General features: G+C 68.6%; 1 protein-coding gene across 3 annotated transcripts; it reads left to right on the top strand.

Annotated features, from left to right (window-relative positions):
* The first annotated feature begins 1,124 nt into the window (after positions 1–1,124).
* MAPK8IP2 (mitogen-activated protein kinase 8 interacting protein 2) lies at positions 1,125–14,156 on the top strand. Of its 3 annotated transcripts, XM_072035985.1 has the most exons (13): positions 1,125–1,226; positions 5,699–5,804; positions 6,342–6,581; positions 8,190–8,292; positions 8,639–8,794; positions 8,921–11,101; positions 11,399–11,474; positions 11,636–11,808; positions 11,926–12,035; positions 12,264–12,383; positions 12,471–12,541; positions 12,697–12,795; positions 12,921–14,156. In XM_072035985.1, exons 1-13 carry the CDS (start codon positions 1,162–1,164, stop codon positions 12,991–12,993), a joined length of 3,573 nt encoding a protein of 1,190 aa, XP_071892086.1. In that variant the 5' UTR covers positions 1,125–1,161; the 3' UTR covers positions 12,994–14,156. The 3 variants fall into 3 exon arrangements, with proteins under 3 accessions (XP_071892086.1, XP_038028815.2, XP_071892100.1); XM_038172887.2 differs by having other exon boundaries at positions 8,639–11,101; XM_072035999.1 differs by lacking the exons at positions 1,125–1,226; positions 5,699–5,804 and adding an exon at positions 6,104–6,260 and having other exon boundaries at positions 8,639–11,101.
* Positions 14,157–18,873: the final 4,717 nt, after the last annotated feature.

Below are 18,873 nucleotides of genomic sequence, written 5' to 3'. Positions count from 1 at the left end.
GACCCCCCCATGCACAGCTCTCTGCCCCTCTGTGCTCCCACCACGTTGCACCCCCCGCAGCACACGGGGTGCCCTCACTGCCTGACCTCCCCCTGCCCATTTGGGGCCACCTCCACATCCTGGGGGGGCACCTCTGGTTCCTGCAGCCCCCCCCCCACCCTGCCCCATCACTGCACGGCTGCACGAAGCCTCCTGAGCTCCCGTTGCCCCCCTGCACCCCGTGTCCCCCCCCAGCAGGGTCGGGGGAGGCGATCATCCCACTCTGCTCTGCGGCCTCACCCCGAGCACTGGGCAGCGCTGGGCACCCCAGCACAAAAAGGACGGGAAACTGGAGGGGAGGGCGATGAGGGTGGGGAAGGACACACTGGGACAGGCTGCCCAGGGACGCGGTCACTGCACCGAGCCTGTCGGGATTTAGGAAGCGATTGGGCTGTGCACTGAGGAACAGGGACTAAAATTTTGGGTAGATCTGTGCGGTGCCAGGAGTTGGACTCCGTGATCCTTGTGGGTCCCTTCCAGTTTGGGACATTCTGTGATTGTGGATCCTGGACGTGTCCTGGCCCCCAGCACCAGGCCGTCTGCTGGTCTCCAGCACTGGGTCCTGGACAGCTCCCGGCCCCCAGCCCCGGCTCCCTCCTGGCCCCTGGCCCCGGTTCAGCACCGGCTCCCGGACAGCTCCCGGCCTCCAGCACCGGGCCCTGGACAGCTCCCGGCCCCCGGGACAGCCCCCAGCCCCCAGCCCCGGCCCCCGGCCTCCCCCCGGGTCCTCCCCTGCCCCCCCCCCACCCCGACCCCTCCCCTCGCCGTGAGCCCCCCCCCCAAGCCCCGTGTGCACCCCCTCCCCTCGCCCACCCCCGGCCCCGGCAGCTCCCCAGCCCCTCCGCGCCCCCCCCCCCCCACCCTCCCTCCCCCTCCACCCCCCCGTGCGGAGCCCCCCGGCCCCTCCCCACCCCTTTTTCCTCCCCCCCCGCCCCTCCCCACCACCCCCCTCCTGCCCCCCCCCTCCCCAGCCTCTCCCTTTCCCACCCCCTCCCCATCCCTACCCCCTCCCCCTCCCCTCCCCGTGCCCGCCCCCTCCCCTCCCCCCGCCCCTCCCCCGCCCCGCCCGCCCCCCCCGCCCCCCCCCCGCTGTCCGCAGTCCGGCGCAGCCCCCGTGTGAAGATGGCGGATCGCGCCGAGATGTTCTCGCTCTCCACCTTCCACTCGCTGTCCCCGCCGGGCTGCAGGTGAGCGGCGCCGGGATGGGGGCCTCGGGTGTAGCGGGGGGGGGGGGGCTGCCCTCCCCCGCCCTGCCCTTCCCCGCTCTGCCCTTCCCTTCCCTTCCCTGCCCTTCCCCACCCTGCCCCCCCCCCCCAGCCCTGCCCTTCCCCGCGCATCGCCGGTGCGGGGCCGAGCCCGGGGGCTGCGGGGGGGGCCGGAGCCGCCCTTCACCTTGGGCCGGGCTGCGCAGAGCCCCCCCGGCCCCCCCCTACCCCCCGATCCCGACCCCCCCATCCTGTCTCCCCCCCCCCCCGACCCCTGGTCCCGCAGGGGCAGAGCCCGGCCCCGGCCCCTGCCTTTGTCTGCCCCGCTGCAGCCGGCGGGGGGGGGCCCGGCGGGGTCCTGGGCTGGGGCTCGGCCCCCCCCTAAATCCCCCGAGCCCCCCCCTCCAGGCGGCTCCGCACCCCCGGGGTCAGACGCGGGCGCCGCCGGGGAGGGGCCGCTCTGGGGGGCGCCTCCCGTGGGGCACTCCCGGGGGTCTGGGGGAGGTCAGGGGGTGTCGGGGAGGGGTCCGGGGCTGTGCCGACGGCTGGGTCCTGGCAGCGCGGGGGGGCGCAGGGCCGCTCCACCCCCCCCCCCAGCACCTCGGCTGACCTTGGGGTCCGCTGCGGGGCGCAGTCCGGGATGGGGTCCCCGGGGGGCGCGGGGGGGTGCGGGGTCTGGGTGCGGGGACCTGGGGTGGGGGGGGGCACGGGGGAGGCCCTGGGGGCACAGAGCGTTGCGGGTGGGGGCTCAGAGGGGATGCAGGACAGCTCTCCATCCCCTGTCCCCCCCCCCAGGTCCTGTCCCCCCCCCCCAGGTCCTGTCCCGCACAGGGCAGACCCCACAGCCGCCCCCCCGGCCCCCCCCAGGCCTCGCAGCGCGGGGACCCCGGGAGAGGCCGCGGCTGCGGTGCTGCAGGGCGGGGAGGACCTGGACCCGGCCTCTCCCCGCAGCGCCCGTCCCGCTCCCCCGCCTCCTGCCTGGCACCAGGGCCCTGGCGATGCCCGGGGGGGGCCCGGCCGGGGGCTTGGCCGTGCCTCCTGCGTGCCCACCGCCCCTCCTGGTGCTCCCCATGTCCCCCCGGCCCCTGCTGCGTGGGGCTCGGGTCTGGCCCCCAGCAGCCCCACAGCCTCCTCCCTGCAGCCAAGGCCTGGGCCAGGAGCCCAGGAGGGGCAGGGGAGGCCGCAGCCCCCAGCCCAGCCCCCCCAGGGCTGTGAGCCCCCCCAGAAAGCGGCGTCCCCCTGCCACCACCCTCCCATCCCTCCCCTGCGGCTCATCCCCCGTGGTGCCGCACGAGCCACCCCCAGGGCCAAAACCTCTCCTTGTGCCAGACGGAGACACGGAGACATGGAAACACGGAAATGCTGCTTTCCGCCTCCCCCCGTGCCCCCCAGGAGCAGCAGCCTGGCTCCCACCTGGGCCACAGCCACCGAGCCCCCCCCATGGCCCAGCCACCGCTGGCTCCTGTGGCCTCAAGGCCCTGGCGCTGCCTGTCCTTTGGGGGGGGACAAGGCCCATGGGGGCAGCCCCGGTGTGCGGGTGCCGTGATGGAGCTGGTGGTTGGCCTGGGGGGCCTGGGGGGATTGGTCTGGGTCGTGCCCGTTGCCAGCAGAGGGTTTCGCAGCGGGGTGCAGAGCTTGGGGTTGGTGAAGGAGAGGCAGGTGAAGGCGATGTGGTGGGGAGGGGTCAGCACGGGGCAGGTCCTGGGCAGGGGAGGGGGCTGCGAGGTGGCTCTTGTGTCCTGTGGCTGCTCCTGCTTTGGGGTGGGGGCTGTGGGGCTGGTGCTGGGCTCCCAGGGCTCAGCCCCCACCTCACTGTGCCCCGCTGGCACAGGGACCGGCAGGCGCAGCGCTGGGCTGCGGGTCACGGTCCCCAGCCCTTCCCTGCAGAAGCCGTTGCAACGTATCCGGGTGCAAGGAGAACTGTCCAGGGAGCTGGGCTGAAAATAACGAGGAAATTCAATCTTCCCTTGGCCTGGTTGTTGGTCACTCCCTCCGCACAAAGCCCGGCCCCCGGCAGCTCCCGGCGCAGACACGGTGGCTCCTGGCTGCTGATGCGTGCCCCTGCCCTGCGCACCCCAGGGGCTGATGTCGGGGTCCCCTTTTGGGGCTGGGTCCTCCCCTGCTGCATCCCCCCTGCTCCCCGCTGCCGCCTGGCCCAGCACAGCCAAGGGTGCGCGGTCGTGGTGCCGGTGGTGTCCTGCTGTGCAATCTGGTGGTGTCCCACTGCGAGGTTTGGTGTCCCGCTGCCTTCCACCACCTCCTGGAGCCCTCTCTCCACGCATGGGGCTGGGGTGAGCTCTGCTCCCCCTGAGCCCCCAGCTCTGCTTTGGCTCCGGACCCCCCTTTGGGTGCTGCCCACCCGGCACCACCTCCCTGGCCACCTTCTGCTCATCACCAGCGCATCCGAGGCACCGCTGCCGCGTCCCCGTGCCCGTGCTGGTGACGCTCCCCGTTGGCCGAGGGGCTGGAGTTGGGGTGTCCCTGGGGCAGGGCTGCAGCTCCGGTCCCACCGTGGCCTCCTGCAGCGTTCCCAGAGCTCCGGCTGTGGTTTGTTGTGGCTGTAACTTGTGGCCAGAGCTGCCTGTAGGGCAGAGCACCGGGGTGCCGTGCTGTGCTGTGCCATGCCGTGCCACCCCATGGCCAGGGTGTGCGTCCTCGTGGCTGGGGACAGGGTTTGATGGCAGAGTTGGTTCCCCCAGCAGGGGACCCATGGGATGCCCGCACGTCTCCGTGCCAGGACTCGTGGCTGCGGCCGTCCCCGGGGCTGGTGGCTGGGATCTGCCCCCGCAGCCCCCGGGGGGCTCTGGGGGCCAGGGTCTGGGGCCTGGGGCCAGTCCCAGCCCCGCACCCCGTGGGCTGGTGCTGCAGCTTCCACCACCGACTGCTGATTTCAGCGCAGATCGGAGGATATTTGACGTTGTCTTAATGGCCTACTTCTGGGAATTATGTGATTAGGGGAAAATCTTTTTCTCAGTAAAATCGGAGTAAGCTCCCGGCATCCGTGGTGGAGAGGGGAGCTTGGAAATGGGACTTAAGGGCAAAAACAGAAGTCAAAGGTAGGGAGAGCAACCCGACTTGTTGTTCATGGCCGGGCTGTGATGGGGGGCGAGAAAAAATGTCAGGGGGTGGCTGGGACAGGGTCCGGTGCCGAGCTGGAGCAGGGCACCGGCTGCTGTCCCTGCTGTGGGGCACCCCAGGGTGCGCAGCTCCAGCTGGGGACGCTGCCGTGCCCCTGCCTGGCCGGGCTGTGGGTGCCCACGGCGTTCCCTGGGACCCCGGGGTGCAGGAGGGGGGGTCCCATCCACAGCCCCGGGCCCTGCAGCCCCTCCCTGGTTCAGCACTGACCTGCGGCGATTGGTTTACGTTTTCCCGGCAGAAAATCCTGCCAAGAGTAATCTTTTTCTTTTTTTTTTTTTTTTTTTCTCCCTGCAGAAAATTTTGGTTTCCATGACACCCTGTTCCCGACAGGGAAATGGCTTGCTTTAATTTTTTTTGACCAGCCTTACCTCAGTGTCTCGGTAGGCAGCAGGGCAGCCCTCGGCTTGCCCCTGGGCCGCGAGCACCGCGCTGAGGGGTGGGCGAGCGGGGAGCGCTGGGCTGGGGGCCGCAGCCCGCTGCGTGCCAGCCCCATCCTCATCCTCGGAGCCGGGCAGGAGCTGCACAAATCCTGGCTCAGGTTAAATGCAGACCCCCAAAGGTGAAAGCAGCGATGCAGCTTGGGTCACCCGAAACCCAGTGCCGCCAGCGACCTGGCTGCCACCACGGGCGCAATTTTTGGACTCAGTGGGGCGGGAGGCTGGGGGCTCGCTGCCTGCTGTGTGGTGGGCGCAGCGCTGAGACCCCCAGGGGTTGTGTGGGGCTGGTCGATGCCGTGGGCTTGTGGAGCCTCCTGTGGGTACCCTCGGGGTGTCCCACAGGGATGGGTCCGAGGAGGCTCCCATGGGTGCTTGCCCAGGGGGGCGCGGGGACCCCTTGGGTGCTGGCATCACCCTGGTGGGCCTGGGGGTGCTGCCGCTCCTGGGGCCAGGAGCAGACTGCGTGGAGGCACCACGTTGCCTCTCCTGGGGCAGCTGGGGCACCCCCAAACCGCGGGGTCCTGAGCGGAGCTGCTCCGGCTGCCTCGGGGCATGAGCCCACCCCGGGGGATCGCAGCCACCTCAGGGTCTCTGCAGCCCCCCTGGGTCCCTCCGCGGCACGGGCAGAGGGGCTGTCGCTGTGGCTGTGCCTGCCCCTGCCTGTGCCTGCCCTGCTCCGTGTCACCAATGTCTCTGCTCCCAAAATATCCTGTGGCAGCTCAGCCACTGCTGCCGTGCCGGGGACCTGGGGTGATGCCGGCACCGTGCGCTCACCGCGCAGCTCGCCGGGACCCCAAGGTGCTGGGGGGAAGCAGGCGGCGTTTCCCCACGTGCAGCCAAGCGATGTCTGCAGCCCTGATGTCCCTGCTCCTCTCCCAGGCCCCCCCAGGACATCAGCCTGGAGGAATTCGATGACGAGGACCTGTCGGAGATCACGGATGACTGCGGGATCGGGCTGAACTACGACTCGGACCACTACGAGAAGGTGCACGAGCCACGTGTGCCAAGGCGGCTGCGGCAGGGCTGTGGGGGGACGCGGGGAGGGGGAGCCCAACAAGGCTTGTCCCGAGCAGGGGCTGTCGGGGAGGTGGATTTGGAGCCCAGAAGTCCTGGTGGGGCCGAGCTCTGGGCCCCCACCACCTCTGGCCAGGCCCCGCGGGGCAGCCGCAGGAACGGTGATGGCTCAGCAGCCAGCCCGGTGCTGAGCCCGTGGCCGCTCTCACGTGGCTCCGGCTTACTCAGCTCTTCCCCAGCACCGCCCCAGGCACCAGGAGGGCCAGGCTGGGGGACACGGGACGGACACGGGACAGGGACACGGGTGGGGGGGCGGGCAGGCTGCTGCAGAGCTGAGGGCGCACTGGTCCCCAGCACAGAGCAGGTCCCTCTGCCTGGAGGCCCTCTGGGGCAGGGGCAGGAGGCGATGCTGGCCCCGAGCCGCAGGGTGAGCTGTGGGGCTGGCAGTGGGGCCGTGGTGGGGCCGGCACCGCCGGGCTGGCTGCTGACCCCGTGCTGCTCCCCCCAGGACTGCCTGGTGCTGGAGCGCAGCGAGCAGCCGCACCCCGTCTGCACCTTCCAGGATGACTTCCAGGAGTTCGAGATGATCGACGACAATGAGGAAGAGGAGGAAGAAGAGGAGGAGGAGGAGGGCAACGAGCTGGAAGCTCCACCGTCCCCTTCAGCCTCGCCCATCCCCTCGCCCGCCCTGGAGGAGACGCAGAAGCACCGGCCCACCACGCTCAACCTGACGGCACCGGGCACCCAGGTGAGGGTCGGGGTCGGGAGCGGGGTCAGCCCCTGCCCGGGGGTCTCTGCTCCTGGGGTCTGTGTGTGTGGGGGGTCTCTGGGGGTGCCACAGAGGTGGGGAGGATGGGGCGAGGATGGTGAGCACAGGGAGGGCAGAGAAGCGCAAAGAGGGCTCCAGCTCTGCAGTGGTGGGGCTGAGCTGGGGGCACTGGGGCTGGGTCTGTGCGGTGGCTGCTGGCACCGTGGGGTCCCTGCACGCCCCCTGCCAGCCCCTGGAGCAGGGCTCTGGGGCCTGTCCCCATGTGCAGGGCTCTGGGGTGAGCTCGGGGTCCAGGACATCTCCATGGGGCAGCGGTGTGAGGTGCTACCATGGCACCACAAGGCTGGGGGTGTGTGTGTGCAGGTGTGCACGGGTGTGTGCGTGTGCACTGCGTCCCCCGGGGCTCTCCGTGTGGTGGGAGACCGGGGGGGCCCCGTGCGTGGTGCTGCGGGGGTGTCCCTGTGTCCCTGTGTCCCCGTGCGCACGCGCCTGCGGTGCCGCCACCGCGCTGCCAGAGCTGCCGCGCCGCCGCAGTGCGTGGGCAGCGGGCGCGGTGCTGCCTGCATCCGGCAGCGTTGCCATGGCACTGGGGGCTCCCGGCCCCGCGCGGTGGCTCCGATCCTGGGTGGGGGGCCGGGGGCTGGGGTTGGGTCAGGGCAGAGCCCTGCCACCCCTCCGTGCCGTGGGGGGATGCCCAACGCCCGGTCGTGCCAAATGACCCTGATCCATTGTCCCTTGGGGCATGAGGGGGGCAGGATCCAGCCCCGTCGGCGTGCCCGGGGGGCAAATCCCGGCTAATCCCGGCTCCGTCGCGTTGTGTCTGCTCTGTCGTGTTGTGGGGCCGTGCAGAGCCTGGTGCCGTGGAGCCCCCCAGCACCCCGTCCTTGGGGTGCACGGCACAGCCCTCATGGTGCTGGTCCCAGCCCTGTATCCCCCCCAGCCCTGCAGCCCCCCAGCCCTGCACCCCCCGGCCCTGGCACTGCGTGCCCCGCCGCACGTTGCGCCAGCCCCGCTCGCTAATCCCTGGGCTGGGCTGGATTATTGCTGCCCGCCGGCACTAATCCGCAGCTGCTGCCGCGCCAGGCGGGCAGCCCCGGCCCTGCTGGCTCCCATCCCCTCCACTGGGGCCGGTGTCCCTTCGAGGGACCCTCTCGCCATGGGTCGTGCAGCTCATGGGGGGACAGGGCTCGTGGGGCCGTGCCAAGGGTTTTCCCTGGGGACAGCGCCCGTGCCACTGCATCCCCTGCTGGGCGCCCTCCTGGGAAGGTGCCGGTCCCCTGGGTCCCCGTTCTGGGGATGTCACGGCTCTAATCCGGATCAGTCCCGGGCACGTGTCCCAGGCGCTGCCAGGCCGTGCTGTGGGGTGCCACGGGTGGGATCTGAGCGTGGGGTGCCCACGGTGCTGGCAGCAGCCGGACCTGCACAAGGCAGCACCGTGGTGAGATGTCCCCAGCCAGCCCGGGCACGTTTGGTGCCAGCACACATCCACAGCCTGGCCCCGGCGCAGCCCCCCCCGTGTCCCCTCTCCCTCCCAAACCCTGCCGACCGCCCCGTCCCCAGACGTGCCCGGCTCTGCTCTCCCCGCAGGACTCCCTGAACAACAACGGCAGCTACCCGCCTCCCGCGCACCGCACCACGTGGCAGGACGCCCTTCTCCACTCCTCCTCCTCCTCCTCTTCCTCGCACACCGGTGAGCACAGGACTGTGGGGCAGGGTCCTGCAGGGGTGTCCCAGAACCTGGTGCTGCAGTGGGGCTGCCCCAGACCCCGTTCCCCTTCTGCCAAAGCCAAGGGGGTGTTTGGGCCTTTGTGCTGAAAGCCTCTCAGGCATGTCCAATCCGGTCATCCAGCACCGTGTGCGGAGCTGGGGGCTCTGGGGGTCCTGGGCAGAAGGGTCCTCACCCCATGGGGCTGGGGAGCAGGCACAGGCGGGTACGGGTACGGGCACACCTCGGCACCCCCTCCCCATCCCGAGGTGCGGGAGGGACCGGCTGCGTGGCGCGGAGCTGACCTGGGCGCTCTGCTCTTGCCCCGCAGGACACTCGTCTCCCCACGCCTGCATTCAAGACAGACCCTGCCTGGAAAGCCAGAAGGGGCTGGGGCCGAGCCCCGGGGGGACAGGGCAGGCCCCCACCCCGCCGCAGCCTTCCCTCTTTGACTCGCAAGGCAACAGCCACGAGTCTCTGGCACATGGTAACCCATCGCCCGAGCGAGCCGGGGAAGATTATAATATGAATATCATCTCCTCTGCGCTCGGACCACCACATTCCCCGCCTCACCTCTGCCAGCTGCCCCCTGAACCGTCTCTCTCTCCAACAGGGCTGGCCGCTCCTGCTCGCATGCCCGCCGGCTCCGACGCGGGCTCGCAGCCCCAGACCCCCGGGGCCCGGCAGCCCGCAGCTCCGGACGGCCGCTGCGCCCCGCCAAAGCAGCAGGCGGCCGGCGGCCGGGAGAGTCAGGCGCCCAGCGAGGGGGCCGGGAGCCCGGGGTCCCCCGTGGCCCCCCGTGAGCAGCGCGGTGCCCCGCCACCCCCGGAGGAGCTGGCGGCCAGGGCTTGTGCCCAGCGCAGCGAGGGGCTGGGGTCCCGGCTGCCGGGCCCCCACGCGTGCCCCAAGGGGCCGGCGGAGCAGCTCAGCTCGGACGGGGAGGGCCCCCTGCCCAGCCGGGCGGCCAGCGTGCGCGGGCGCCCCTCGGGCTCCTCGGAGACCACCTCGCCCTCCTCGGACCCCGGCATCGAGGCCGACCTCACCAGCAGGACCTCCAAGCCCTTCCTGCCCTGCAGCCGGCACAGCGAGGACCTCAGCTCGCCCGGCTCCGACTCGGACGTGGAGGGGGAGATCGAGGCGGCCTTCGCTGCGGGGCGCCTGGTCAGCAACATGATCTCCTCCATCTCGGAGACGGAGCTGGACCTGAGCAGCGACAGCAGCAGCGGCCGGTCCTCACACCTCACCAACTCCATCGAGGAGGCCAGCTCCCCCGCCTCGGAGGCCGAGCTGGAGACAGAGCTGGAGGCGCCCGGCGTCATGGGCATCAAGGACTCCCTGCTGCTGGACAAGGGCAAGGAAGAGGAGGAGGAGACCCTGGACAGGGAGCTCCCGGAGAGCGGCATGGTGAGGCGGGAGAGCCTGGCGGAGCTGAAGATGGAGGGCTACTACGACAGCCTGAACCCCGAGGACTCCTCTGCGCCCGTGGACCAGACGGATGTGTCCACCTCCAGCCCCCTGTACCTGAAGATCGACCCAGACCACAGCCTGGAGAGCATCCGGCGCTCCTTCTACCTGCCCGTGGGGCCCAAGCTCATGCCCGAGGCGGACGATGAGGACAACAGCGAGTACGACTCCGACTCGGAGTCGGAGCCTGACCTGAGCGAGGACTCGGACTCGCCGTGGCTGCTCAGCAACCTCGTCAACAAGATGATCTCGGAGGGCTCCTACCCCATCAAGTGCCCGGACGAGTGCTTCCAGCAGACCCACTCGCTCTGTGACACCATCTCCCCAGCCTCCGACCTGGAGCCCGAGATCCTGAGCGAGGCTCTGGACGAGGAGCCCGGCTTGCGGGACTCCCCGGTGAGCGAGGGGGAGGCGGCCGCCCTGCCCTGCGCCCCGCGCAGCATCGAGCTGGTGGACATGGAGACGCTGCGCAGCTCCCTGCAGCGCGCCGAGGACGAGCGCTCCCTGGGCGTCGGGACGGAGGCGGCGCCGGAGCCACCTGCGGACGACCCGGGCCCGTTCCTCTTCCTGAGCAACCCCACCAACGACACCATCGCGCCCGTCTTCCCGGGGCGCCCCGTCTCCCTTGACAGGCTGGGTGGCTCCGAGGTCTTGGCCACCTTTGGCTGCTGCACGGGGCCGCCCCGCACCCCGCCGCGCGGCTCCCCCGGCACCGAGGCCACCTCCGGCGAGCCCCGTGCCACGGTGGAGCCGGCTGCCGGCACCAAGGACTGGGCCGTCGACAAGGACCTGGACTCGGGCATCCTGGAGGACAACGACATGATCGACGACGTCCGGTTAGAGCCCCTGGGGCAGGACCCCGACGCCTTCCCGCCTGCCCTGGACGTCTCCACCGCCAAGACCAACCGCTGCTTCACCATGGCCTACTCCACGGACGAGGACGAGGCGCCCTACCTGAAGGGCTCCCCCTTCCCCGAGGACCCGCGGGGCTTCCCCGGGGAGCTGCCGCTGCCGCCGGCCCCCGAGGCGCTGGAGCCGCGGGCGCTGGACGAGTCCCTGGCCTACGACTCGGTGAAGTACACGCTGGTGGTGGACGAGCACACGCAGCTGGAGCTGGTGAGCCTGCGGCGCTGCACCTCGGTGCTGAGCGACGACAGCGACCTGCTCCGCACCTGCGACCGCTGCGACCTGGAGGACGAGGCAGCCTTCGAGGACGGGCTGGCGGCCCCCGACGCGCACAGCTCCTCCGAGGACTCGTCCCCCGAGGCCGACCTGCAGTTCTCCAAGAAGTTCCTCAACGTCTTTGTCAACAGCACCTCCCGCTCCTCCAGTAAGTGGCCGTGCCGCGCTGTTCTGGCCGGGGGCTGCCTTGTGCTGGGGTGAGGCTGGCTGCCCGGTGCCGTCCTGCCTCGTCCATCTGGGCACGGCACCAGCACAGCGTGGCACGGCACAGGGCTTGGAGGTGGGCAGGGACCACGCTGCTGCAGGGCACTGGGGCTGCTCCCAGCAGCCGGGGGCTTCCCCCTGCAGGGCTGCGAGGTGCCAGTGGTGGTTCTCTGCCCCGGGGTGTGCGTGGGGCTGGGGGCTCAGGAGGCCCCCAGGGTGATGCCGCCTCCTTCTGCCCCAGGCACAGAGTCCTTCGGGCTGTTCTCCTGCATGGTGAACGGGGAGGAGCGGGAGCAGACCCACCGGGCCGTCTTCAGGTGAGCAGTGAGCCCGGCCGCCAGTTCCACTCCCCGTGGCCTCTCCTGGCTTGGGGCAGCTCTGTGGGTGCAGGGCACGGCCGTGGGGCACCTCTCGGGGTCTCTCTGCCCCCCCTACCCTCCCAGGTGTGCATCTTCCTTCCCTCCCTCCCTCCTCGCAGGTTCATCCCTCGCCACGAGGATGAGCTGGAGCTGGACGTGGACGACCCCATCCTGGTGGAGCTGGAGGAGGACGACTACTGGTACCGGGGCTACAACATGCGGACGGGGGAGAGGGGCATCTTCCCCGCCTTTTACGCCCACGAGGTCGTCGGCCAAGCCAGGGACGTCATCGGTAGGAAGCGCTCCCAGCCCCGCGGGTGCCTCTGGTGGGCGGCATGGGGTGCTGGGGGGAGCAGCGGGGGGGCTGCGGGGGTCCTGGGCACCGTCTCCCCACTCGTGTCCCGTGTAGGCCTGAAGAGGAACCCGTGCTGGGTGGAGCGGTTCAACGTGCAGTTCCTGGGCTCGGTGGAGGTGCCGTACCACCAGGGGAACGGCATCCTCTGCGCGGCCATGCAGAAGGTGAGGCTGCCGGGGGGGCTGGCAGCACCACGCAGCCCCCCCCTCCCCACGCAGAGACCCTGCTGTGCCCAGGAGACGCTGTCCTGCTGCCTCCCCAGCTTGGGCAGAGGATGCGGGTGCTGCGTGGGCACCGTCCCCCTGGTGCTTTCAGCAGGGGTTGGGGGGTGGCTCTGTGCCGGGGGTCCCAGCGGGACCACGCGCCCTGATGCCCCGTCCCCACGCCCCCAGATTGCCACCACCAGGAAGCTGACCGTGCACTTGCGCCCGCCCGCCAGCTGCGACCTGGAGATCACGCTGCAGGGCATCAAGCTCATCCTGACGGTCAACGAGTACGGCCGGGACGAGGAGGTGCGGGGGCGCCGTGGGCAGGGGGTCCCGGTGCGTGTCCCCCCAGCCCGCTGGGCACCCACACCCTGCCGGGGTTTTCTCTTGCAGTTTGAGCGCTGCAGCCACTTCTTCCAGATGAAGAACATCTCCTTCTGCGGGTGCCACCCCCGGAACAGCTGGTGAGACCCCCTGCTCCCGCACCTCGGGGTGCACGGCGCTGCGCAGGGTGCTCCCAGCCCGAAATAAGCAGGGGCAGCCCTGGGGTCCCTGCCGTGGAGCCCCCGATGGGGTGAGAGTGGGGTCCCCCCGCGCTCACCCTGCCCTCTCCCTGCAGCTACTTCGGGTTCATCACCAAGCACCCGGTGCTGAGCCGCTTCGCCTGCCACGTCTTCGTCTCGCAGGAGTCCATGCGGCACGTGGCCGAGTGCGTCGGGTAAGATGGGGACGGGTGGGGAGGGGGCTGGGGACAGTGGGACGGGGGCTGGGGGTGCGGAGGGCGGTGGTGCCGGGTCCTGGCCCCATCCCTGAGCTGCCCCTGGCCCTGCTCTTGCCTTGCAGCCGAGCGTTTCAGGAATATTACCAGGAGCACCTGGAGTACGCCTGCCCCACAGAGGACATTTACCTGGAGTAGGGGGGCAGGGCGCTGTGTCTCCAGCTTCTGCACCCCCCCAGCCCCACAGATGGCCAGAGACTCTGTCTGACCCCACAACCAGCCGGCTTGGCCCCTAATGCACACGCTCCTGCCCATGCCCGACGGACTCACTGCACATCCTCACTGCTTCCCCGGGGGGCCGGGGGCCAGGCCGCGGCCGTGGGTCACGGGGGGGGGCCTTAGGGTGCACCCGGCATCGCCCTGGCCCTGGGGGTGGCACGGCCGTGCCCTGGGCTGGGCCAGGAGCTGCCCCCCTGCATGAGCAAACTGGGTGGGGGCACGGCACCGGGGCTGTGACCGGGGCCAGCTGCTGCCATTTGGGGTGGGGGCACCAAGGGAGAGCGGGGGGGGGGCTGCTGTGTGCTGAGGGGTCAGGGCAGCACGGGGGGAGGCACGGGGAGGGGAAGGGGGCTGGGGGCTTGCTGTGGGGGGGGCTGATGAGGGCACGGGCAGGATTTAGGTGCCGGGGTCAGCATCTGCTGCCACGCAGTCCCCAGCTCTGTGCTGCCCCTGCACCCCCACGGGACCCCCAGGCAGACAGAGCTGGGGGGGCTGCAGGAGGGGCTCCCCCCCCAGCTATAGGGCCCCAGGAGCAGCCCCCCACCCCAGTGCCCCCCCTCTAATGCCTCCCCAACCCCAGTACTGAAGCCCTCAGGAGCGTGGCACTGCCCCTCCTGCCCCTTCACCCCCCCCCCCCCCGAGCCTCCTGCCCCCCACCAGCCCCCCCAGGGGACCCTGCGTGGCCACGGGGCCTGGGACCGGCGCTGGGGTGCGCAGCGCTCAGCCCCGGGGGGCGATGCTCCTGGCCCCCTGGGACCCCCCTGGCCTGAATGTATTTGCCCCAGGAGAGGAGGACCCAGGGCCGGGGGGGCCGCTGCTCCCGGCACCGGGCACGCAGCCCCCCCCCGCTCCTCGCTGCTGTGCCTGGTGATTTATTTTGCTTGCCGGCCCCGTATATCCGACCAGTGCTAGTTTAGTGACTATACCTCCACTCCGCTCGATGTACCGATATTTATCTCGTAACTCGAACCACCAAGAGGAGTCCTGAGCAACTGTAACTTGTACAAAACCCCGGTTCAAGGTCCCCCCCTCACTGCCTTGTCATCCACTTGGTCTTTCAATAAAATATATGCTTGGTGTGACCGCGAGCCCTGGGCGCTCTGTGGGGGTCATGGTGTGGGGAGGGGGCTCCCTGCGTCGATCCTGGGGCAGGAGCCCTGGAAAGCTCCCGGGGCTGTGTGGGGCTGGAGGGGGTCACTGACGTGGCCAGCCCCCGGGTGGCTGTGCCAGGGCTTGGGAGGGGGCTGCGGGCAGTGGGTGCGGGCGGAGGGGCTCACTGCTCTGACCCCTCCCCAGTGGAGCTGGTCCCACCGTGGCTCGGATGAGGCAGCAGCAGGAGCTCACGGCCACGCCAGTCCCCCAGTGCTGGCTGGCAGCAGTGCACGAGGCCCTGCAGCCGCCCCGCATGCAGCATTTGCAGCTAATTAAGCATATCCCAATCAGGGCCAGTAACCCCAGCAAGGGAGTCATGGTGTGGGGGGGGTCATCGAGGCGGCTGTGGCTCTGTCCTGTGCTGGGGGCTTTTTCACAGGGCTCCCCCAGGGACACTGCGCATCTCCCCGGGTGTTCCCCCTTCCTCTCTTTCTGTCCCCCCCACCCCAAGGTGACCTCGGTGTCGGTGCTTGCCATTGGCTGCAGGCGTTGAACAAAGCGTTGTGCCTCAGCCCAAGTTTGTGCACATCACCTCAGGTTTTCGTGTAAGATCTGGGAAACTCCAGCTACGCGTGTCCTGGGGAGCCAGGGGCTGCTGCCACTGCCCTGCTCCCTGCCAGGGCTGTCGGGGGGGTGCCGGCACACGCGCCCTTCCCCGGGACATCCCCCCAGGGCTGCAGCTGCAGGGATGAGGACGATGCTTCGCCAAAGCTGGCTCCTGACGGAGTTTCCCAGCCCAGCTTGTGGCACCGGGTTGGGTGCTGTGGCCCTGGGGGAGCCCCGCTCCCTGCAGAGGGGCCCTGGCTCTGAGAAGCTGCTCCCCAGTGCAGGGCACCCTGGGGTGCTGGGTGCTGGGTGCTGGTGTGGGTCGGCCACACGCTGCCCCAGAGCTGTGGGGGACACCCAGAGGCCCCAGCGTCCCCAACCCCATGCAGTGGGAAGTGGCCTCTGCCCAGCCCCGCTGCTGGCTGAGGCTGGGGGGCACAGAAACCCCCCAGCAGAGCAGCCGGGCTGTGATGGGGTCTCGGTGCTGGGGCACCCCAAGGGCTGGGGCAGTCCCCAGGGACTGCAGAGGGGTTGGAGAGAGGCCCCGGGTGCAACCCTGGTCTGGGGGCTGCTGGAGCAGAAACACCACAGAACAAAGCAGAGCTTTCTTATAAATTTATTACATAATAATAATAATAATATAATATAAGAAACATAGATCTCTGTGGGGTATGTGTATCACAACGTCAAGGGCGGGAGGTGAATGCTCACACCTCCATGACTCTGGAGAAGGAGAAATCTCCTCAGAAAATCCATACAAAATAAGGGTGAAGTCAAACTGACCCTGTAAAATTAAAAACAGAACAAAAACCCACAGGTGAGTTCGTCTGGGGGGGGGGAAACAAGAGTGTGGATGTGAGACGTGTGCGTGCGCGCGTTCACGCACGTGTGTGCGAGGGTGCGAGCCTGTCTATGCACATGCAGAGTCTGAGTGAGTGTGCACGCGCCCGGGGGGGCCGTGTGCGTGTGGGTATATACGCACATGTATACATGCATGCCGGCGATGGGGGGTGTGCACGTGTGCTGGAAAAAAATAAAACCAGGCCACACTTTGTTGCTGCTTCGAAACGGTTTGAGCTGCAAAAGCTCGCCCACCAGGAACAAAGTGCTTGGGGTTTTGTTTTCTCGTCTCTTAAAGTCAGGATTACAGACGGGAGTTTATGGAGAACAAGGATCGATGAGTTTTCGTCTGGACAAAGGAAAAATACCAACAACTTTAAAAAAAATCCCTCCAAAGAAATAAAAGGTGTTTCCATTTTTACAGAAGATAACCCAAGTCATTGAGAAGCCATGAGAATCACAGTAACGGCGGCGGGTCCTGGCGCACCAGGACGTCCTGGCAGGGGGGGCCCGGCTGCGCTCAGGACCCTCGCCGCAAGGCCGGGTGGTTGGGTTCCTCGCCTATCGCTCTGCCTTCTCCTGAATGGCTTTTCAAAATGAAATGTCTCACTGGGTCTGCAGATGTTTGGAATGGAGATGCCAATGCCATCAGAGTAGATATAAAGTCAGAAAAGAGCTATCTACACATGGGAAAAAAAATCCTCTTTGCTTCAGCTGAGAAAAAAAAAAAAAAAAAAGAAAAAAAGTTAAGTAGCAGCAGCTGCGTTAGCTGGAAAGTTTCGTTTCTGTCTAGGTGGGACTAGAAATGATCATGGGACAAGACCACTGCTGGCCGTCAGGCCGGTACGCAACCGACTGCTCCTGGTGGCGCTGCCGCAGGGAACGCAGCCCCCGGGCAGGCCGGGGCGGGGACGTCCTCCAGCAAGTGCGGGGCATCGAGACCTCGGCTTGGCTGGTGCTTGAAGCGGGGGATGAAGCTGCTCGGGGCCAGCACGGCCACCGAGCGGGGCAGTGACCGGCACCGGTGAGACCGAGCTGCCTGGGGCAGGGAGGAGCCGGCCCTGGCCGCTCGCGTCTCGGGCAGCATGGGCAGGGCAAGCGCCCCGGGTGCCGCCCCGAAACGGAGCAGGCTCACCCCACGGGTGCCCTGGCACTGCCTGGGACGGTGCTGTCTCCAAAGCCCCAGGCCAACGCTCGTCCAGCTCCGCATGAACGTGTGTCCATGGAGGGGACGGGAGGGTGATGGGGAGGATGAAGCTGTCGCTGCTGTGTGGACAGGGAGAGGGAGCAGGACTTCGTGGCAGACCCAAGCAGCCGCAGGGACAGGGGCGATGGCACGAGTGTGGTTGGAAGTCGCCTTCTTTTGTGTTATGCCTGACTGGGACCAGCCGTGGTGGCCCTGGGGCTGGCGGCCCCGAGGGTTCACGCAGTGTTTGCCAACACAGGTACGGCTGCAGCTGCTTCGTGTCTTGGAAGCTGGGGTGCACGTGGGGGCGGCGCGGCCGCCGGCTCCGCCAGCAGCAGAGCGGTGCATCCACCATCTCCAGCCCTCGCCACGGGGAAGGGGCAGCAGTAGGGGTGGAGGAGGGCTCTTCGGAAATGGCAAGAAGGCGTCCAGCTTTCCAGGTCCCAGACCGAACTTCCTGCAGAAAAGTTACGCTCTGCAGTCTTCAGGCCCCTCGCAGCGAGGGGGGGGTGCAGGCAGGGTCTCTGTGCGTCGCCCCAGAAGCAGCTGCAGAAGGGGCAGAGACCCGCAGACCACGGGACAGAGCCCGAAGGGCAGCCTGCACTCAGGACAACACGGTTACACTTCAACCCGCAGTGCCCACCGGCCACCCCGCAGCCACGAGGGCTGGGGAGAGGCTTTTGGGGCCGTGCCAGGGGGGTGCCAGGGAGCAGCAGGCAGCAGCTCTGCGTGCTCCAGCTGCAGGAGGGGGGCAGCTCCACGCCTGAGGGACATGGGGCTGCCGGGGGCGAGGGCTGCTGGGGTCTGCGTTACCTGCAGGTGGGGCGGAAAGAAGCTGGCAGTGAGATGGAAATGGAAGAGGTGAGAGCTGCGGTGTGGTCAGGGCAGCGGGGCAGGAGCTGGAGGTGCTGGGCTGGGGGGGGCGCAGGGCCAGGGGCTGCAGAGCCAAGCCGGGCAGCCTGGGCCAAGCCGTCAGTGGTGCAAAGGTTTGGAGCGGTGCCGAGTTGCGGCGTGCAGGAACACAGCGTGCTCTGCGGGGCCACGTCTGCCCACACAGCCAGGAGCAGCCCTGGGGGGGACCCATGGGGCAGAGCACGGGAGGCTGAGCCACGGCATGGCCAGGGAGCGCTCAAGCATGGGGGAGCAGAGGCAGAAGCCAGCAGAAGGACACCACCAACCTAGGGACTAATGGGCACGGGCTTCCCATGGCTCAGTGCAGGCTGGAGAGGAGCGTTTCTACATCAGTGAGCGGCTCCAGAGCAACCTCACAGAAGCAGCATGAGGATCAGACAGCCAAACTAATTATTTTTTTTTAGAAATTCTAACGTTTTACAGAGTTTGTGGCAGAGCCTGCATGACACGGAGCCTGGGACAAGCCTGCTGGCGTGCCCGGTCCCCGCAGCAGCGGAGCTGGCACGCGGCAGTGGCGCAGAGGCTCTGTGCACCCACGGGTGCCACCAGGACGTGGCGGTGCCACTTCGCCAGGCACGGGGCTGAAGAAGCAGCATCAGCCTCAACATTCAGGTTGCAAGGGCACGTGGTGGGCTTGGCTTGTGGCAACGTCTACAGACATCGAGGGTCCAGGCACTGCAGAGCGTGTGGGAGGCGATGAGGGGAGCAGGCAGGGGACACACGGAGCCGGTGGGGCTGCGGGCAGCGAGCTACGTGCCAGGGGTGCGGCAGCGGCGGTGGCAGTGGTTGTTGGCACAGCCAGCAAGTGCCACCCTGCCAGCAGCCTGGGACATCCCTAGTACAGGACTGTCCCCATCTCTGCATGAGCACGGCAGCAAATGTTTGTGATCAGGTGATAATTAATGCCAGGGCAGGCTAAGGAGATGGAAATGTGGGCGATGGAGAGTGAGTGGGCTGTGGGGAGCAGGGAATAATTCAGTGCGTCTGGAAGTGCTGCTGGCCTCGGGAGAGGCCATCGTGGAGGGCTTACGGGTGCCAGGGCGGGGGATGGAGGGGGGCGGGTGGCAAATGGGAGCAGTGGGGCAAATGCAGGGCATGGAGGGGGGCACAGAGGCAGAGGCGTGATGGGGTAGGCTGCAGCGATGGGCACGGGGCAGGACATG

This window comes from Anas platyrhynchos, chromosome 1 (genome assembly GCF_047663525.1).
Source record: "Anas platyrhynchos isolate ZD024472 breed Pekin duck chromosome 1, IASCAAS_PekinDuck_T2T, whole genome shotgun sequence".
Classification (NCBI taxonomy): domain Eukaryota; kingdom Metazoa; phylum Chordata; class Aves; order Anseriformes; family Anatidae; genus Anas; species Anas platyrhynchos.
Note: the sequence above shows the minus strand (reverse complement) of the source record. Positions and strands in the feature narration are given on the sequence as shown.